At 34.0% G+C, this 20,413-nt stretch overlaps 1 protein-coding gene across 2 annotated transcripts in view; it reads left to right on the top strand.

Moving 5' to 3' along the window:
* The window catches only part of GPC5 (glypican 5), a 1,124,783-nt gene that overhangs the window by 369,217 nt on the left and 735,153 nt on the right, over window positions 1-20,413 (top strand). For both annotated transcript variants that reach the window (XM_016224145.2, XM_087814275.1), the window contains exon 6: window positions 6,991-7,111. In XM_016224145.2, the coding sequence (XP_016079631.2) occupies window positions 6,991-7,111 (121 nt within the window). The remainder of the gene's footprint in view (window positions 1-6,990; window positions 7,112-20,413) is intronic.

Here is a 20,413-nt window from a genome sequence, read left to right as displayed (position 1 = left end):
TGATTAATTGAGGTTTAAGGGAAAATTCAGGCAGCTTCCAACTTCTTTACAATACTTTGTGTAGTGAGTTGAAAATAGTGTCCCTAGGAAACAAGTACACTGAAATTCAGAGTTGCTTTCTCTCTGATTTTATTGTTATATATTGGTAGGAAATACCTGAGTGTTTCATCTGGATGGTAGGTTGGTAATCTTAGAATTATGGCATCTTGCAACTAATTTTAAAGTATTTGTGATAGAGTTGGTAGTTTTATATAAGAAGTTTAATTAATGTTGGTGCCAATTATATTTAAAAAAATTTTAAATATCAGTATAATCTTCTGGGAACTTAAAGTATTTAATAATGTCTCTAATAAAAAGTTGGTTAAATGAAATTTATACACAAAATTATTTTAACTCAGATTTTTTTGACTTAAATAGTATTTAATTTATTAGTGCTCATATAATAGTTATTCTCTAAATAACATTTTACTTTTGTATATTGAAATTAATGAAGTGAGACAGAGAAGTAATGCAAAGTGGTAATTGTCAATCATCATAAATTTGTAAAAGATAGCCTGTAGCTTACTGAGAAGAGTTGAAATTTGGAATGTGTGCATTTGAAAATGGGAGTTAGTATAACATTTCAAACCTCATATAACAATATGTGCAATTGATTATAGTTAGAACTGATCATTTAAAATTTCATAGTTGCTTTGAATCACATGAAGGTCATTATAAAGCAAGCTAAAGGTTTATTACCACTTGCTTTGAATTTTTAATTCAAAAATTTAAAACTATAAAGATAGTGGTTTTGCAATAAGTAAGGTATTTATCTTATAAAATGTCATGAAATAGGTTACTACCTGTGATTCACCAGGCTAAACTGACACACACAAACATATGGCAATTAAAGAATCAGGGTAAGACTGATTAATATTCATTCTTTAATAAGCTCTTGTTTTCTGTCTCTAACATGTTCTTATTTGGTTTATTATAGTAATCTTGTACACATTTCTTATTGGTTAGCATGTAAAGTATGACATCATGTTATTTAAATAAATTAATGAGTGTTACTTATAAGATATCACAAAATAAAATATCCTCAGCAGAAAATTAGTTATATATAAATAATAAAAAAGATGATAAGGTGTCAATTAATTCTGTTTATTTTTACTTCATTATATAAATTCAGAAGCATAGATCTCAAATTTAGACATTATTTATCTATAATTATAAAGCCAAATAAATGGTAAAGATAAAATAGCTTGTGACTCAGCAATTGAAACGAGATAGTGCAGTTACAAAAGATTTAATCCTTTTGAATTGATTCTATAGATGTGTTTATTCTCTAAATACTCTTGATCCTCTTACCTATCCAGAAAGGTTACTCCCATAAACCTGGTACACAAAATCAATCATATGACTTCTTCCTGTTCTAAGATTTCAAAGATGAAGACCTGCAGTGTAGAGGAAAAGTGCTATGTAGAAGCTACATGAACACAAAGCAACATTTAGCAATGGTATCCAATGTGACCCAAGTATTTGAGGACATTTACAAAAAACAGTTCTCTAGTACTCGCATTCACACTTGCTACCAGAACCAGGTAGGGAGACCCAGAAATGGTTTCAAAGCAAAATGTGTTCTTGAAGATGAGCTTCATTAATGAATACATGCAATATACTGCTCAGGCCCCCTTTTAACCTGAAATGACAATATATCCACCAGAGCCAAAGACACTCCAGTGTTTTGCCTTCAAGAAATTAGGAGACTCAAAACTCTGGACATAGAAATTTCAATATATGATCAACTAACCCAAGTCATACAAAAAGCAATAAACAAAAAACAAAACAAAAAACATCTACTGCTACCATCACCAACAACATGGTCCCCAATCTCATCTTTAACCTCTAACAAAGATGGCAATAATGATAAAAAGAGAAAGCTGTGATCATCTGTTATCATTATTATGTTTTTATATCCTGTCCCAGTGAAATTACCAGACTTCTAAGACAGACCACTTGAAATGATTTGTAATAAACTCCAGGGTTGGATTTCAGATATTTTTTCACCTGAAATTGTAAAAGTGCATATCAAAACAACATACTTCTGATGTGAATCTGAAACAAATTCTATTGCATTCTAAATAAAGTGAAATTAGTATCAGCCAATAAATAGGACAGAGCATGAGTTTCAAATAAGCAATATTGGTAAAGTCAGGAGAAAGGACTTTCTAGTGACATACTGTGTATAGATTTATTACCACTTCTATTTCATATTTCATATGTTGAACACAAAGAGAACTGGAATCTTGTTAATCATCATTTTAAAACATTTGTATAGAATGTAAATATATCGGTGCTTGCCTCTTTTCCATGTTAATGAAAAATGAGTCGTACTTGGGGAGCGAGTATTCCTATTAAACTGCTGTCATCCATTACCCGACCTGCTTAGAAGAAATAAGCACAGATGGTGGGCCTATTACTTTTCTAACAAAAAATTTGCCTCTCTCTTTTTTGAGTTTTGTTCCCTTCTTCTCACTGAAATGTGAGCAATTTTTCAAGTCAAGAAACCTCTGTAGGGACCCTTGAAATGTTTAATCCATTACTTGTACATTTAGGAGCAAAAAAGAGTGATTAATGGTTTATTAAAATTTCATAATGAAAAAACTCAAATAAAAAGTCTTTGTTAGAAATTTTTTTATTTGATTTAGATACCATATGTTTTGCATGCAAATTAAAGTCTGCAGGGAGTAAGCTTTTATATCAGCTAGGATCCTAACTTACTCATTTAGTGATGACAAAACCATTTAGCTCATGTTAAAAATTCCTATATTGATTTTTTTGTTTTATATACATGGCTCAATGAAAATTTGTCTGTTGTGTACATATTAAGAAAAAGAGCACAATGAGTTTTTAATGTTTTATGTAGGTTGAAAATACATGCATAACATAAAGTATTCAAATCTTAACTATACAATTCAACCTTTTTTTTTTTTTTTTTTTTTTTAAAGATAAAATGAATACTTACTTCTGTGTAACTAGGACCTAAATATAAAAAATGTATTACTGGAGTCCCAGAAACCATCTTCAACCTTCTAGACACTCTCTTAGAATAACACTTATGGTGATTTGAAACATCATTGATTAATTTTTAAACCTTTTATAAATGGAATTATAGAGTATGTTCCATATCTTGGTTCTTTCATTCAATATTTAGCTTGTAAGATTTTTAGTATAGTTGAAATTCATTCATTCTCACTGCTATCTAGTATATCATTATATAATTATACTACTATTTATTTGCCCATGCTAATGCTTATGGACATATGGGTTGTGTTCAGTTTGGGGCTATTTTGAATAATAATTTTATGAGCATTCTTATACCTGTTGAGTATATACCTGTGTTCATAGGATATGTTCAGCTTTAGCATACTTGCCAAATAGTGGTTTAGATCCATTTACACTTCATCCACAAATATAGAGGGTTCCAATTGCTCCACATCTGTGCTAACAATTGATACCATCTGTCTTTTTTATTTACATCACTCTGGCATTTATCTACCACTATTGCATTATGGCTCTTAACCTTACAAAAACACAAAAGGATAACTAGTTTTATCGAATTACATTTTACTTGAAGTATCTTAAATGCTCTTCTTTGAATTACTTTTTCTTATTTAAATGATACATAAGAATAATGATTCTGAACTATTCAATAATATACTAGCTTGGAAGAGATTCTTGATCAATTGTAATTCTGATAATTTTTATCTTCCTGTGTTATTAACTATGATAATTAAGAATGAAAAATGAGTGATTCTTCAGATTAATGTGAAACAACATTCCTGCATGTTAAAAGAAAGTTTTGTGGTCTGTAAATAAACCAAGATGTGAACCAGTAATAGTTTATTTAAAATTGAGATGAATCTCAGTTTCTGTTGCTCATATTATGTCATATTATGTTTCTAGAGAAACACAGAAAAACTTATGCCAAACTTGCAGTCTGTTAGTTTCCTTTTACCCTGCCAGAAAGTCTTATTTCATTTTTTAGCTGGTAATGTACAACTATTTGTTGAGATTTTTGAAGAAAATCCTGTATCTCTTCTAAATTAATAGTATATCTCTTTGAAAATGCAGTAATTATAGCATAATAATTATAATAGTAATAATAATAAAATACAGCAACAACAACAACGCTTTGCACCAAGCTAATTGTTTCTCTAATTTATATTAGTTGGATTCAGGAGTTTTCATTAATAATTATTTGAATGATTGCATTTTGGAGCTCACGTTTACTGGGTTCATAACCTTGTCACATACTTAACAAAAAATGTTGCCTTGGGAAAGTTACTTAACCTATTCAGATCTCAGATCTGTAGGATGGGAATAATTATAGAACATATATTACATGTTGTATTAGTTTGGGTCCTCCAAGAAGCAGATGCCAAAAAGGGATTCAACACAGGAGGATTTTATTAATGGAAATGCCTCTGAGAGAAAATGTGGAAGACCCTGAGCAAGGCTGTAAGAGCTAGCTGTTGGTCCAGATGCAAGTGTGACCCAGAGTGAAGGGAGAGGAGGGAAAGTTTGAGTGGCAGCCTTCAGCATATTGCTCAGTCTAAGGAAGGGTTAGCAAGAGCTTTAGGGAATCCTGAGGCAAAGCTGGCCTGTGTCTTCAAGTGACAGACCTGCTATAGTATCCCTGCTGCGCTCAGTCATTGGTTGCGGGCAGATGCAGAAATGGATTTCAGAGCAAAACAGCAGGTTCTTTTTAGTCAACTAAACTTTCTGTACTTAGAGGTCTGAGGCACAATCTCGTGGCCACAACAGATGATTATCATGAAGGGAAGGCAGGGATAGGGGGTGGGAAGAGATTAACCAAAGAACTTACATGCATATATGCATAACCACGGACACAGACAATAGTGCGGAGAAGGCCTGATGGGGTAGGGTGGGCAGGTGCAGGGTAGAGGGTGTCAATAAGGGGAAAAAAGGGGACATTTATAATACTTTCAACAATAAAGATAAATTTTTTTTAAAAAGGTAAATTGGCAAACTGCCAAGAAAGTAATTACAACAATGCCTGAATCATTGATATTTATTTATCCATTTATTTACTCATATTATTCATCATTATTAATAATCAATGCATTAATAAAGAATCGACATGTTCAATCTGCTTGGAATATTTGGCAGAGGAGTTGAGAAGCCTGCTATCTACAGTTTACTTGGTTTTTCCCCTCTCTCTTCCTCTTTCTAAAATCAATAAGCATACCCTCAGTGAGGATTAAAAGATTAAAAATAAAAAGACATTAATATCATTAATTTGTTACGTCCAATTGATAATATGAAAGAGTTTCCTCATTTATCGTCATTACAAGGACATAAGTTGGAACTGTCTGATGCACTTTTTAAAATTGGTCATTGGGTGTGCTTAATCGTGGGAAGAACCAAATATTCCTTGAAACTCCTTTTGTAAGGCCATCTTCTCAACAGTGGCAAGCCCTTGTATCTTTCAAAGAGTTTTCATTGCTGTAGGAAATTCAGAGGGCAAATGTGGATAATTGCAAATAGAGGAAAGGAAAATTACACTAAAAATCATAGGAGATGTTTGCTGAAAGTCTCTGAGGCCACTTTATTACAATGCTTAATGTAAGCAAATTTACTGAGAAGAGAACCTTAAACACAGAGGATGGAATCTTCAGGGCGTGGCCTCCTCTCTCCCTTTCCCCCATTTTGCTCTGTCTTTGTAAGTAGAAGCCTATATATTCTTCCCTGTGTGCTGCTGTTCATGTCTCTCTCCCATTTCCCCTGCTGGGCTGTCTTCCTTTGCTCTGGTGCCTGCATTAACCACACCATCTAAGACCTATTCTTACTGTAATACTTTGAGGGCCACCTCAAGCTATAACTTCTTTAGTTTTTCCCCAAATTGCCTTAGTCCAGATGGACTTCTCCGTATGCTCAATGTCTACTCCCTGTGTTATCCCTACCTGCACTTAGCATATGCTGTTCCTTCTAGCTCTCCCCTTGGCACACTGAACATCTCAGTCATTCCTTGTGTGGCACTTGAACTGTTCACTTGTCTTTTGCTACACCACACTGTCAGGAAAATAAGGGTGATTATACTGCTGGAATCTAGTAGGTATTTAAAAATACAGTAAAATGTAATGAATGAATGCATGAATGAACAAGTTAATTGACACATGATATTCCCTGACAGAAAATGAGCATTGTGAGGACAAGAATTGAGTCTTATATCTTCTTAGGATCCCAGTTACTTACTTAGTACAGGATTTGAATATTGTAGGAGGCACTTATATTTTTGTTACTGATGAGGTTGAATATTTATATGAATACTAAATTCACATTGTATGATTGTCATTTTGGAAAGTTAGTGACTTGTAGTGACTTTCACTGCCTGTGATATCACCCTTTTATACAACATGGTTTGCTAGACTCTTGTGGTTTATCATTAGGTGAACCTTCCTGAAAGCAGGCTGTACTTTCTCTGTTTACAAAATATTGTGCATGTTTTATTTGTTTACTTATGATAATTGTGATTTTGACTTATGCAGTTAATATACATTTATAGCTTTTTTTTGGGTAGTTCAATATGTAAAAAATACTATTAGGACTTATCTATATACTGTGTGAAATGAAGTAAATTGGCCCAAATAATATGGATTCAGACATATGTGTAATTCAGCAAAAATTGGTAAAAAGGTGAGGTGTATATTAACTTTTTCTAGCATATTGATAAGTAGTATTAAAAAACACAATTTTTGGTTGGGTCCTTTGAGAGTAAAACATTATAATAATTTATATTTTCATGTTAAGCATTCTTCCAGGAAAGACATTGCCACTCTCCCAGGCTCTGTTTCAAGAAAAAATACATTGTTGTGTACTCTCAAAGGAGTGAAATTCTGAACTCAAATCTGTTCAAATATTTGTAGCAGATAATATGCTGACCAGGTTACTAAGTCATGTATCTTTTACTGTTCACTTTGTTAGTTATACTCAGCCTGTGGTTGGAAGCGAAATCAAAGCCCAGTCTGGAAATCCCGAAGTCAAAGTCAAAGGAATTGATCCTGTGATAAATCAGATTATTGATAAACTGAAGCATGTTATTCAGGTAAGTGCTGGTCCTTTCTTATTGGTATTCTCAGTGCTAAATAGTAAGTGGTTTCTTTCCATTATATGTGATAAACTTGTTAAGCCTATCTGATAATCCTACCTAAAATTGAATTTTGGGATAGCTTCTTTGTATCTAAGGTTTTGGAAATATTTGGTTGAGTGATTTTTCATGTAAAGTCAATATGCAGCAGTATTTCAATGGGTGGGCAATCTGTATCTGTCAAAAGGAGCCATAGCCTCGGCATTCCAATAAATAATGAGAATCTCAGGATGAGCTTCATCCCCAATAATAAACTTTAGACATGAGAACTGCTGACTATTAAAACACATAGCAGAGCATGGAAGATGCCAAATTCACCTTCTAGGTAAGTTTCTGGGTCCTTCTATTAAGGCTTTAGCTACATTTTCAACAAAATAATATGCATTTCTTGTATTTACTTTCTGTATCACCTTTTACATGTTATCTCATAATCTACCTAATTGTTTATGAAATACTTCTGCATTATACTTATTAATGTTATTTAATCTAATGAATAATACTGCTGGTTTTAATACATGGTATATGAAGCATGAAAATATCAAAAGAATATTTCATTGAACTATTCTGTCAATCCGAAACATATATTATGTTACAAGTTTTAAAGACTATCCTCCATTCTGCATCTATCAAGGTGTCAGGTAAGAAGAACTATTTTTTAATTATTGATCTTTATATAACAATTTATATGTGCATATTTTTTCTAAGCAAAACTGTGTATGTACAGTTGATACTTATTTCTAGTGTCATATGCTGTGTCAGAAATTACACTTAAACATAGTACAGAGTTTTTATTGATAGTAAAGTATTCTAGAGTCATTGGTATATTTCTCATGATTGTTCTGCAAAACTTAAGTTTATGTGGAGCCAGTTCTTAGAAATCTGTTTTTATGAGAGTCTCTGTATCTTGAACAAAGTTCATGTAAGCAGGGCATGGGAATTCCTGTGTACAAAACCACAGATTTCTACCTTCTAGGTGGCAATAATAATGGTTATTTTGCTTATTTTATGACTGTTACATTAGGAAAATAGAGCTCTCATCCAGGATTCAGAGCTGAAAATAACTTCCATTAAGAAAAATGTAGGAGAAAATGGTATGAGGACTACTAGTGAGTTAAACCTCATGGCCTCTAGTGAATTAAAACAATCCCCTCAGAGAGAAAGTTCCAGAGTAAAACAAGTAAGTAGGTGCTTTACACTGCCGGTGGGCCAAGTGCTGAGACATTTCTTGGAAGTGAGTAGTCTTGTGATTGGGTCAGGAGCTAAAATGACAGTGAAGGAGGGGCCAGAGTGATAGGAGTTGGGCCAGAGCCTGGGGCACAATGGCTGAGGTCAGCAGCGAGAAAGCCTGTTGTCCTCAGAAGCAATGATATTATGTCCATCAGTGAATGTCTCTCAGGTACTCCGAAGGAGGGAGTTCACTCTTCTTGCCAAATTTTTGGAACCTTGCTTCCCCATAAGAAAAACAAGAGCTCCAGTTGAAATTAATCTTGAACCTAATGAGGGTTCAGGAAAACTTAGAATATTGCATTAATTATTCCATTTCTAGTGGCTCAATAAACTGTTGAAAACTTGACATGTAAGCAAACTAGATTTCTAAGTGTGTGCTGATGTATGCGTGCCGTTGTCAGGGTTCCTCAGGAAGGGACTCCGGAACATGGATTTGCGCCCAGGAGATCTGTGGCAGGGTACCCTTGCAACCAGCAAGGGGCTGGAGGAAGCAGGCCTGTGCAGAGGGAGCAGTGAACTGTACTGTAGCTGTGACAGGAGCCTCATCTGAACCCAGTAGACATTCTGGAGCTGGGAGGGCCCTTTAACTTGTCTTGGATTGAGACAAGGAGGCGGGTCTTTATCCCCCCAGGTGGACAGTGTTGGCTGAGGGCTGCTGGGCTGGATGGTGGTAGAATGTTAACTCAACTCTGAGTCATCTTCAGCTCTGAGTCATCTCCAGTAAACAGTATTACCCGAGCTGAAGGAAGGAATGCCTTCACCTAGGTGGCGCATGCAATACAATATGGTATGTAGATCAAGGTTATTCAAAAACTCTAATACACAATTGATCATAAAATCAAAAGAGCTGAATATAATCTGCTCCTCTCATTGAGACACAGTAAATTTGTAGTCTACAAAGTGGGGTAAGCATTCCCCGGAGAGTACACAAGCTGATTCCTGGGAGGGCTGGAAGGAAAAATAGAACTTTTTGTGTAGTGTATGTATTCTATCTCATTCTATTAAGTTTTTTTAGTTGTAGGAATATGTATGATGTGTTTAACAGTACAGTGGCACATGCATGTAGTTTAGAAATGCAGAAATATATGTGTCAAGTGGGGGTGCATTCCTACTTTTTATGGAACCTATTACATGATGAAAACAGATAGAAAGCCCTGCTATAGATAATAAGGATGGAGCTGCTACATAGGAAAGAGTGTACGATATAGAAAAACATTCACGAAGAAGTAAGTAAATACCCGAAGGACAGGGCTTATAAAAACTCTCAGGAGGAGGGTTCACTGATATGTTGCCCATCCAGCATAACACTTTCCTCTTCTTGGTTCACAGATTTCAAACCCACCTCTTTTCCAAGGTGACAGAGGGAAACAATCCCACTTTTTTGTGTGTGGCTCCTGTATTAAATTGAGTCCCATTCTTTTATCTTTATATTAGTGTGGAGATCTCCAGTTATTCATGCTTAAGTTTTTTTCTAGGGCTACAAGAAAATATCAAATAAACTGCCAGCTTTGAAGTCTGTCTTTTAAAAGCCTACTGGGACAATATGATTGCAATTTAGATTTTTACAGAAGATAGCAAGAAGTCATATTTTACACAGGTTCACTAAAATATTTACTTTTATGTCTTAGAACATGTTCTTCCCTAAGCCAGCTCTCCTAGAGATGAAGAAAAGTTTTTGGTTTTACCAGACTCTGACTGCTGATCACATGTGTGTCCCTGGGCCGGGGTGGCTATTGTACTTCCAATATCAAGGGGTAGATAAAAGGACCCACCACAGTGTCAGGTCTGAAAAGGTTCAGAAAACTGCCTTCTCAAAGTGAGAATTTATTAATTGGGAGTAAGCATGTGACAAGGGAGGAAGGAGAAGTTGGAATATATTTCAGAATGTCATCTATAGATTTGGATGGTTACTTGTGTTTGAGGTGAAAAATGAATTTATTTTTTATTGTAATGGATATTAAGTGCATTTGTTAACAGTGTGCTGTGAAAATGCCATCTCTCACCATAGGGATAAGCAGGTGTTCCTCTAGTTCATTTTTTTTCGTATCTAAGTACATGGAAATAAGCCAGCCATATTTATTAGCAAAAAATGCCTCCATACATTAGCCCTCAAATACTTTTCTTCTTGGCATGCCAGTGAACTGCCCCTCATTTTCTACTCTGTAACCTTCACATTTGGAGCCACCAAACAAGTGGGTAGGGATTTTACTCTGTAAATGCCACTTTTTACATGTCTTAATAATTCATTTATTCAAAATATTCAACCAATACTTATTGTGTTCCCTCTGTGGGCCTGGTGCTGCCCAAGGCACTGAAGTGAAAGAGGTAAACAAAGCAAACACAACCCTGCTCTAACGGATTTACATTCTAAGAAAAAGTAGGCAAACACATACAATAAATGCAACTGACAAATATACAGAAAACACAATGGGATGAGGTAGGAAAAGGTGCTTAAAAAGACTGCTAGTGGAGGTCACTCAGAGGGGGATGGTTGGTTGATACTGAATGAAGAAACAGGAAAGAAAGAAAGGAATCATGGGAAAATCCGGGAGAACTGTGTTTGGGGCAGAGGAAATAATAAATTCAAAGGACCTGTGGCATGAATAGGTTTATTGCATTCTGAGAACAAACAAACCCATATGGCTGGAACAGAAAAAGTGAAAGGAAGAGACAAATGTAAACTGAATTGAGGAAGTCTGGTAGGGAGTATAGATTTTATCCTAAGTTGGTTGGGAAACCACTAAAGACTGTGGGCAGAGAATGATATGAGTTAATTCATTTATTATAAAAATAACTTTGGTTTTACTATGAAACATGGACCTTGAAGAGCAAGAGTGGAAGAAGGTTATGCAGGCTGAAGATCACGGTGACTGGAGTTAGAATGAGAAGAGAGGATAATATAAGAAGCAAATAGATTTAGGTAAATATGGGAGGTAGAGTTATCAGAAATTGTTGATCAGTTGGAAATTGAGGTGGTAGAAAGAGAACAAGGGCAGTATCTGAGTTTTGTGGGATAATAGTGTTCGTTAAGTGGGGAAAAGCATCCTGGAAGTGGAGCAGGTCTGGGTTTTGCTCATTAAGGCTGATTAGAAATTATGGTTCTGTTAAATTTGAGATGCCTGTTAGACACCCAAGGGAAAACCCAGGATTCGGTAGCGACCGTAGAGCAGAAGGTGTACATTTGGGAGAGATAGTGCCCAGCTGTTTCCTACGTTCTGAAGCCTGTGCTTTGGCTGGGCAATGCTTGTACCTTTCAAAATTTCCTGTGATAAATATGGTATAGCCAGTAGCCAGTGAAGAATTTTCTAAAGGATTAACATGAACTTTCTTAGGTGTTTGCATCAGACTGAATTACCCTTTGATAATGGAGTGGAAACAAAACCTGATTACTCTTAGTTTATCTGATTGAGGAAATGTATGAACACTTGAATTCAGATTTTTCTCTCCTACTAACCTAATTTTGAAACTTTTTGTTCATATTAACTAAGTTTGTTTAGGGCAAAGTTGTCAGCAAAAGAAGTCAGTTATGCAGCAATTTATCTTTAAGCATTAAATAACATCTGTCATTTTTCAAAGAAAAAGATCTCAGCAGTTAAAATTGTAACCTCTGAACAATTATAAATGATAATGACCCACCACTTAGAAATTACCTACTTTCAATGTGAAACATAAAAAATAATATCAGAGCAATTTTCTAAAGTTCTCTTATTTCAAAACCAATAAATGTTACAGTGTGTTAAAAGTAGTATATTTAAGTAATAGTTTATTTCTTCAAACCTAACAATTCTGATACATATAAGAATGTTATCAGTTTTATTAAATATGTTTTTTATAGGGAGACTAAAACTTATTTAGAAAGCTGCCTTCATGCATAAAATTAACTTGATTTTTAAATGACTATAAAAGCAATAGTCATAGCCATTTACTGAAAACACAATATATCGATATTTTATAATATGTGTTTCAGTAATCACAACCTACTGGGTTCAAGTAGAGATATGAGACTCTCTTATTTAGCAGTAGGAGAAGACTGCTAAATTGTCTTTGTTATTTCTCATTCTGTTCTTAGGAGACCAATATGATGAATAGTAACTTTAGAGCTAGGATAAACTGAGATGAAGTTCTCAATGGACAGTTATAAGGTTAGTGTTTATAAATACAAAAAAATTCCGGATTTAAAAAAGATGTCAGTATCTCAAAGTCTCTGAATTCTGAAAATTGTTCAAGCTTTTTTCATTAAACCACTTATTATAAAACATTTTAGAAGCTTTTTTCTATTGTTAATAGCTTGTAAGAGTGATACAGAACTGGTCAATCATAATTGATTTGTCAGTCACTAATAGTGATCTCTTTGACCATGGGGTGGCAGCTGATCCTGTGAAATTCCTTTGCTTCTGCGGACTCCTTTTCTTGCCCAGGGAATTCGCCATAACACACCTACTCCTTCCCCTTCATCTCCTCTGCACAGCAATGCCATGTCCCCACGCTTACAATATTCATATTCCAGAAAGACAAGCACTTTCTGATTTTGTATTCGCATAGCAGCAGTGATCAAAACACATTTAGTTATCTTTTGGCTCAGAAGAAAGTATTTGAAATGCATTCAATAACTTTGAATGGTCATCTAATTTAGCAATTAGTTTGTCTGAGTAAATTCAATGGAAGGTTGCTTTCTGGAGTGTGTGGTAATAATGCACTGACTTCACTATTGGCCATTTCATTAAAAAAAATCAATCGTCAGCATATAACCAACCACTTCAATTAGTGTACAATCAACTGGAAATGAAAGTATAAAAACTGTTTTGAAAGTAATGGGGTTTGGGTTGGCCATTGATAATTTATTTTTTATTATTTAAAGAGTATGTAATTATTTTATGTTAGAGAAAACTTTGAATGTATATTCGCTTGGCTGCTGCTGATCGTATACATTGTCATTACTTGTTAAGATTTGAGCCTTTTATCTGCCAGGTTCTTTGTTTGTAAAACATGTTGAAAGAACATTGAACACGGGAACTTTTATGCTTTTTATTTAGGTGATTGGGACAAACTATTGCCACTTATAGACTAAAACCTTTATCCTTCTGTTTAAAACCTGACGTAAAATGTGTTTTATATGACAAAAATGAGATTCCAAATTATAGACAGCTCCCATTAAATTCAGATTTATTTAAAAAATTGGAAACACTGGGATTAAAGTCATTTCAGGAAATATGAAATATATAAGATAAATATAGTGTTATGTTATAAACATTAGAATAAGTGAGAAAAATAATGCTTTTGATGAATATAAGACATATAACTATCCATCCAGTGACTTCAAAGAACTACAATAAAATAAATCCTCTTTAGTTTCAGAATATGTGCTGCTGAAGTAAGCACCCCTTTAGTTTCAATAAAATATATTTGCCAGATTATAGTAATATGCATGACTTTTGAGTTAACACAAGGCATATGGCCCAATTTCAGCTCTGTGGACAATAGCTGTATGTCTGTAGTCACCTTACTTAACATCTTTAAGTCTCAAAATAATTTTGATATATAACAAAAAAGACAATGAGTGTTGTCAGGTGCAGAGAAGTAGAACCCTCAAACATTGCTGGTGGAATGTAAAATTCTGTAACTACTTTGGAAAATAGATGATTCCTCAGAGGATTAAACATAGAATTTTCATATGACCCAGAATTTCCACTCCTGTGTATTCCCAAGAGTAAAGAATATATGTGTCCACTCAAAAACTTGTACATAAATGTTGAGAACAGTGTTATTTATAATATCTAAAAAGTGGAAACAACTCCAAAGTTCATCAATGGATGAATGGATAAATAAAACTTGATATATCTATACAATGAAACATTCTTCAGCTGTAAGAAAATAAAGGACTGATACTGATAAATACTACTACATAGAAGAATCTTGGAAACATTATTTTATGTAAAATAAGCCAGTCACAAAGGATCACATATTGCATGACTCCATTTATACGATACATATTTAAACATCAATTTTCATTTTCATGTAGAACATTCCCTTATACTGGCAATAACCATGATTGGTATACTGAAGATTTATCCTAATGACCATGCTGGTCTTCAGGATACCATACAAATAAGATAATTATTTCTTGATACCTGAATGTCTGTAAAGTTTTATCCAGCTTTGCCCTTTTTACTACCTGATCCACTGTTCATTCCCCAACACACTGCTATCTGTTTACTGCCTACACCATACCACTGAAACGCTCTTGGGAAGCATACTGGTTATCTTTTTCTGTTCATAATCCAATAGCCTATTGTCAGTTCTTCTTTCTCTTGACTACTTGACAGCACTCATCTTTATTGTTGACCCCCTTCTCCTTGCTCTCATCTAAATTTCCCATCAACCTTTCTGATTACTCTCACCCCCGGATCTTTGCTCCTCTCTTTAATTCCTTTAAATGTAGTGTTCATCTGGGATCTCATCTAATCCCCTTTCTCATTTCATTCACTCTTTCTGAATCTCCCACTCTCATGATAATCACATATTTATCTTAGTCCCAATGTTTCCACTGAGTCTCAGATACTTCAATCTACCTACTGGTCAAGATCATAAAATTTCAAAATTAATATGACTGTAAGAGAACTTCATTCTAATTCTTACCCTTCTCCCTAACTTGCTCCACCTTCTGCTCCTCCCAGTTTCCTTAACTTGTATCTTGGATGTCATCCTTAATTCCCCATTTTCCTAACTTCTTATCATCAGACTTTTAATTTTATCTCCTAAATATTTTTTAAACCTGTACTTTTCTTTACTCAGTGGCCATTGTTCTTGTAGACACCACCATTAATTCACATCTAGATTTGAATAATTTAACCCCAGTTCTATAATTACCAGTCCAGAAAACATCCTGAGACAGTTATGCATTGTTGCCATCTCCAATTTCACTTCTACACTCATTGCATAACACACTGCTGTCTGGCTTATGCATTCACTGAAATGATCTTGCAAAAGTCACTAATTATCTCTTGTGGCAGAATCCAATAGACAATTATCATTCTATTGTTAGACTGATCATGCCAATCACCATTTAAAATCATTCAATGAAACATTATGCTATTAAGGTGAAATTTGGTCTCTTGAGTTTTTGGTTAAATGTGGAAATTTGGCCACATGTGCATCTCTTCACTTTTCTAAAACTATTCTAAAATGCAAATATGTGAATACATATATATATATATATATATATATATATATATATATATATATATATATATATATATATATACTTACTCAGAAAGAAACAGAAAAGTCCAATACATTTAAAAACATTCAAAGCAGATAAAGCAATGGGAATTGACATGGATAGCATAAGTTGCATTTGAAATATATGCAGTGAAGTTTACTTATAAGAAATTAGACAATTCATCTGGCAACATATGGGTTACATGGAAATACCTGATAACATGAAAGGCAGAGATGGAATACAGAACTAAATAGATGTGTATTGTTTAACTCAGCAAGTCAACACTGCACCCCAAATAATTCACTTCCTGTGTCTCCTTTAAGTCTGGAGATGTGTTTTTTTTGGGGGAAAATACCAGGAAGATTCCTGGCTCATAACCCCAGCCAGAATAGAGGGAAATGTGAGTTACAGGGCAGAAAATGGAAGAACTAAGTGAAAATCACATACTGACCTGTCTTTTCCAAATGCTGACATGCAGGTATCCACTACCCATGTAGAAAATTAGATTATTCTTCATTGAAGAAACTGATCAATTCTAGGGAAAAATAATTTCATGTGGTGATTGGGCCTACACCCACTGAGAAGGTCAGTCATGACCTAATTGAATGGTGGCAAAATATTCTACCAAACCATATTTACATACAAAATTGCCCAGTATCAATTGATAATCAATGAGCACTATAAATTTATGGAAAATATGAAAAATATCAATGCAAAAGCAAAAAATAAAAATAAAAAATAAATGGAAAATAGTGATAAAATATAGTATAAAGAAAATACCCCCAAACTATATGAATATCCTCCAAAAAATTATAGAGAATAGATTTCATTCTTTAAAGAATAATACATTGTTTCCAAATAATCAATAAAAGAGTAAGGAAAAGCTTCAGAACATTAAAAACATAAAAATCAAAAATTCAGTAGAAGGTTTGGAGATAAAGTGGAAGAAATATTTAAATAAATAGGGAGTAAAATGTTGAAACATGAGTATTTCACTTTAGGAGTTTAAAGTAACAATTTCATAGAAAAATACCAAACTAATGGAGAGAGAGAATTTATCAAATAAATAATGTATCAGATTTATTTTTCAGAAATGAAGAGTCATGACTCCATATTGAGCCCACCAAGTAACTAATACAATGAATGAAAACACATACATACACACAAACACACACAATTATGAAATTTTTGAATATTGAAGAGAAGATATTAAACTTTTCCAGAAAAAGAAACTGAACAAACAAAATACATATAATTGCATACAAAGAACTGGGATCAAATTTGTGGTTGCTTATCTACAGGACTACTAAAAGACAATGGCAAAGCAATACTTTTAAATTATGAGGCAATTGATATCTGACCTGAAATTCTATACCCAGCTAAATTAGCAATCAAATATGAGGAAAGATTAATAGGTTTTGCAGATAGTAAAGATACACAAATTTATATTCTGTATACCTTATGAAAACATATAAAATTGTTAGTAAAAAGAATGATCCAGAAGTAAGAATATTTGGGGCCCATGGTATTCATCAGAATAGGATAACTAATAACTGTGAGAGGGTATTTTACAAGCCCAAAAGAAAGAAAGTCAATAACTTACAGTGATGTGTTGGAATATATGGAAAAGATATTACTAAGCATTTGACAGATCTGCTAGAACATTTGAGGATAAAAATAGGTATATAGAAAGATATGATAGATATAAGGCAAACTGTGCAGATTGATAGATACCATGGCAATTATAAATTATAGGAAAGCAAAAAGCTTTACATGAAAAGAAATATAATACGCTAGTGATGTGAATTGAATGATATAATTGTAGATACAACTATTACTTTAATCAGAACTTTGCTAAAACTGTATTAGTTGAATGGGGAAAAGGAAAATGGGCCTTGATGTTGTAACAGAAAGTCAATGAATAGTGCCAAGAATAGCTGCCTAGCCCAGCTGGAGTGGGTCAGTTGGTTGTGCTTTGTCCTATGCACCAAAGGGTTGCTGGTTTGATTCCAGGTCGGGGCACATGCCTGTGATGCAGGTTTGATCCCCATTTGTGGTGTGTATGGAAGGCAGCTGATCAGTGTTTCTCTTTCACACCGATGTTTCTCTCTCTTTCTCTCCCTTCCTCTCTCTCAGCATGTCCTTGGGTGAGGATTAAAAAAAAGAAAAGGAAAAGAATTGCTGCCTATTTAATAAAAGTTATTTAGCCATGTATACCAAAACATTGAATAGCAAAACATTCGATCAGGCTGATTATTTTTGCCTACAGTAGCAAGAGACTTGGTGTATAAAGTGCTTGGGCATAGGAATGCTATTTTTTAAACATAAATATTTTGGTACTTCTCAGTTTTTTACCAGGTATATTTATTGCTCTAATATATATATAATTTTAAAAACTGAAGACAAAGTCTGTATCATGGTTTATATGGACCTGCATAATGTGGTCTTCTTTGTCACACAAACACTCTTCATCGTTTCAGTTCTTTCAACATTCCGGGTTCTTTCTTCCTTCTAGATCGCCAATTCTCTCTTTTAAAAAACAAGACAAATAATTATTACTTTTACTTTGAGGAAAACAATTGTATTTCTTTTGTCTGTAACTCATACATTTTCTCTCAATTTGTCCAGACAGTATATGTGTACACTTATGTTCTTCTTGCACTGTTTCATGAGAGAGCACTTCTCTGGGGAAGAAAAATCAAGGAATTAAATAAGTAGAAGATAATCCATAGTGGACTGTGAACCCATTTTCTGTGCACAAATATCTTAGTAAAATTTGTGCAATTTTTCATTATTTCAGACTCTAATTTTTGTTTTCCTTTTTATTCTCTGTCTGATTTGTTTTGACCTATGTCTCACATACTTGGCTAAATTTTCAGTTTGAACTTGGCTGATCTTTTTGCTTTGATTAAATACTTCAGAGAAATTCCCCTTTCTGTTTTTTTCTGGATGTTAATTCAAGTTTATAATTCTACTGATCCCATAGAATTCTTAGGATCATAATGGTCCATAAGGTTCCCCGTTCAAACAACCCAGCTTTTCTCTTCTTGTTATTTATGATTTTCTGGGCCATGTGCAGTCCTCTCCTGACAACTGTCACAACTCAACTCCAAATACCCCAAAGTTTGGCTTGCAAAAAATAATAATTCACCTAATGATCTTTTATAACACTCTGCCATACATAGTTTTTGACTGACTCATGCATACTCAGCTTTCTGCAGGTGTATTACTAGTCTATAATGCTTTGCAGACTCAATAAACGTACTCCATAGTCACTTGAATGCCATTTTATGAATGTGCTTTAAAGATGTGACTGGTCAGAGCAGAGCAGTTTCTGGATATATGTATTTCAGGTCAGCAGTACTTAACCACACAGCCCCCTATAGTTTTGAAGCAGTTAATGCACATTGACAGGAGGCTGGCTTTTGAGAGAAATATGGTCACAAGAGATCAATGGGAAAGTTTCTTAGGCACAGGATATTGAAGAAGTAAAATAAATGCTATATAAAGATTCATTTAAAAACTATAAAAGTTCAAAGATAAAAATTAAAATATGAAATATGATAATTTTAAGAAATCTATGTCTTATGAATATAAGTTCTGCATTCATTATATGCTTCACATTGATGTGATGGAAACTTAATCTCTTTCACTAAAAATAAAACAAATCATGAGTTTTATAGTAATGAGTTTGAATAAGCATTTATATACCTTTTAACAAGGCAGGTCAGTTACCATTCATGAAAATGATCAGACACACACAGACCAATGGAAGAGAACTGAGAGCCCAGAAATAAAACCTCATGTATATGGAAAAATAATTTTTTACAAAAAAGCCAAAAACGTACAATGGAGAAACAAAGCTTCTTCAATAAATGGTGATGGGAAAATTAGAAAGACACATGAAAAAGAATGAAACTACACTACAGTTTGTCCCCATGTACGATAATTAATTCAAAATGGATCAAATACCTTAATATAAGATCTGAAACAATAAATTACACAGATGAAAACATAGGTACTAAACTTATGTGCTTTGGTCATAGAGACATTTAATGAATTAGACCCCAAAGGCCAGGGAAGTAAAGGCAAAAATAAATAAACAGAACTATATCAAACTAAAAAGCTTCTGCACAGCAAAAAACAAAACAAAACAAAACAAAAACCTCCAACAAAACAAAAAGGCTACCAACAGAATGGGAGAAGAGGTTTGCAAAAATACAGTTCTGACAAGGGCTTAATATCCCAAACATATAAAGAGCTCATACAACTCAACACCAAACAAACCAACAAACAATCCAATTAAAAAATGGGCAGATGACCTGAACAGACACTTCTCTCAAGAAGACATACAAATGGCCAAGAGATATATGAAGAGACGCTCAACTTCACTAGCAATTACAGAAATGCAAATCAGAACTACAATGAGATATACCACCTCACACTTGTTAGAATGGCTATTATCAACAAGACAAGTTGTAACAAGCACTAGGGAGGTTTTGGAGAAAAAGGAACCCTCATTCAGTGCTGGTGGGAATGTAGACTGGTACAGCCACTACGGAAACAGTATGGAGGTTCCTCAAAACATTAAGAATGAAGTTACCATATGATCCAGCAATCCCTCTTCTCTTATCTACCCAACAAATTTGAAAGCATTTATACACAAAGATTATATATATACATATATGTATGTGTATATATATATGTTAATCGCAACATTATGCGTGGTGGCCAAGACATGGAAACAACCAGTGTCCTTCGATAGATGATTGGATAAAAAAGATATGGAGAATGGAATACTACTCTACCAGAAG

This window comes from Miniopterus natalensis, chromosome 2 (assembly GCF_054644295.1).
Source record: "Miniopterus natalensis isolate mMinNat1 chromosome 2, mMinNat1.hap1, whole genome shotgun sequence".
NCBI classification, from domain to species: Eukaryota; Metazoa; Chordata; class Mammalia; order Chiroptera; family Miniopteridae; genus Miniopterus; species Miniopterus natalensis.
Note: the sequence above shows the minus strand (reverse complement) of the source record. Positions and strands in the feature narration are given on the sequence as shown.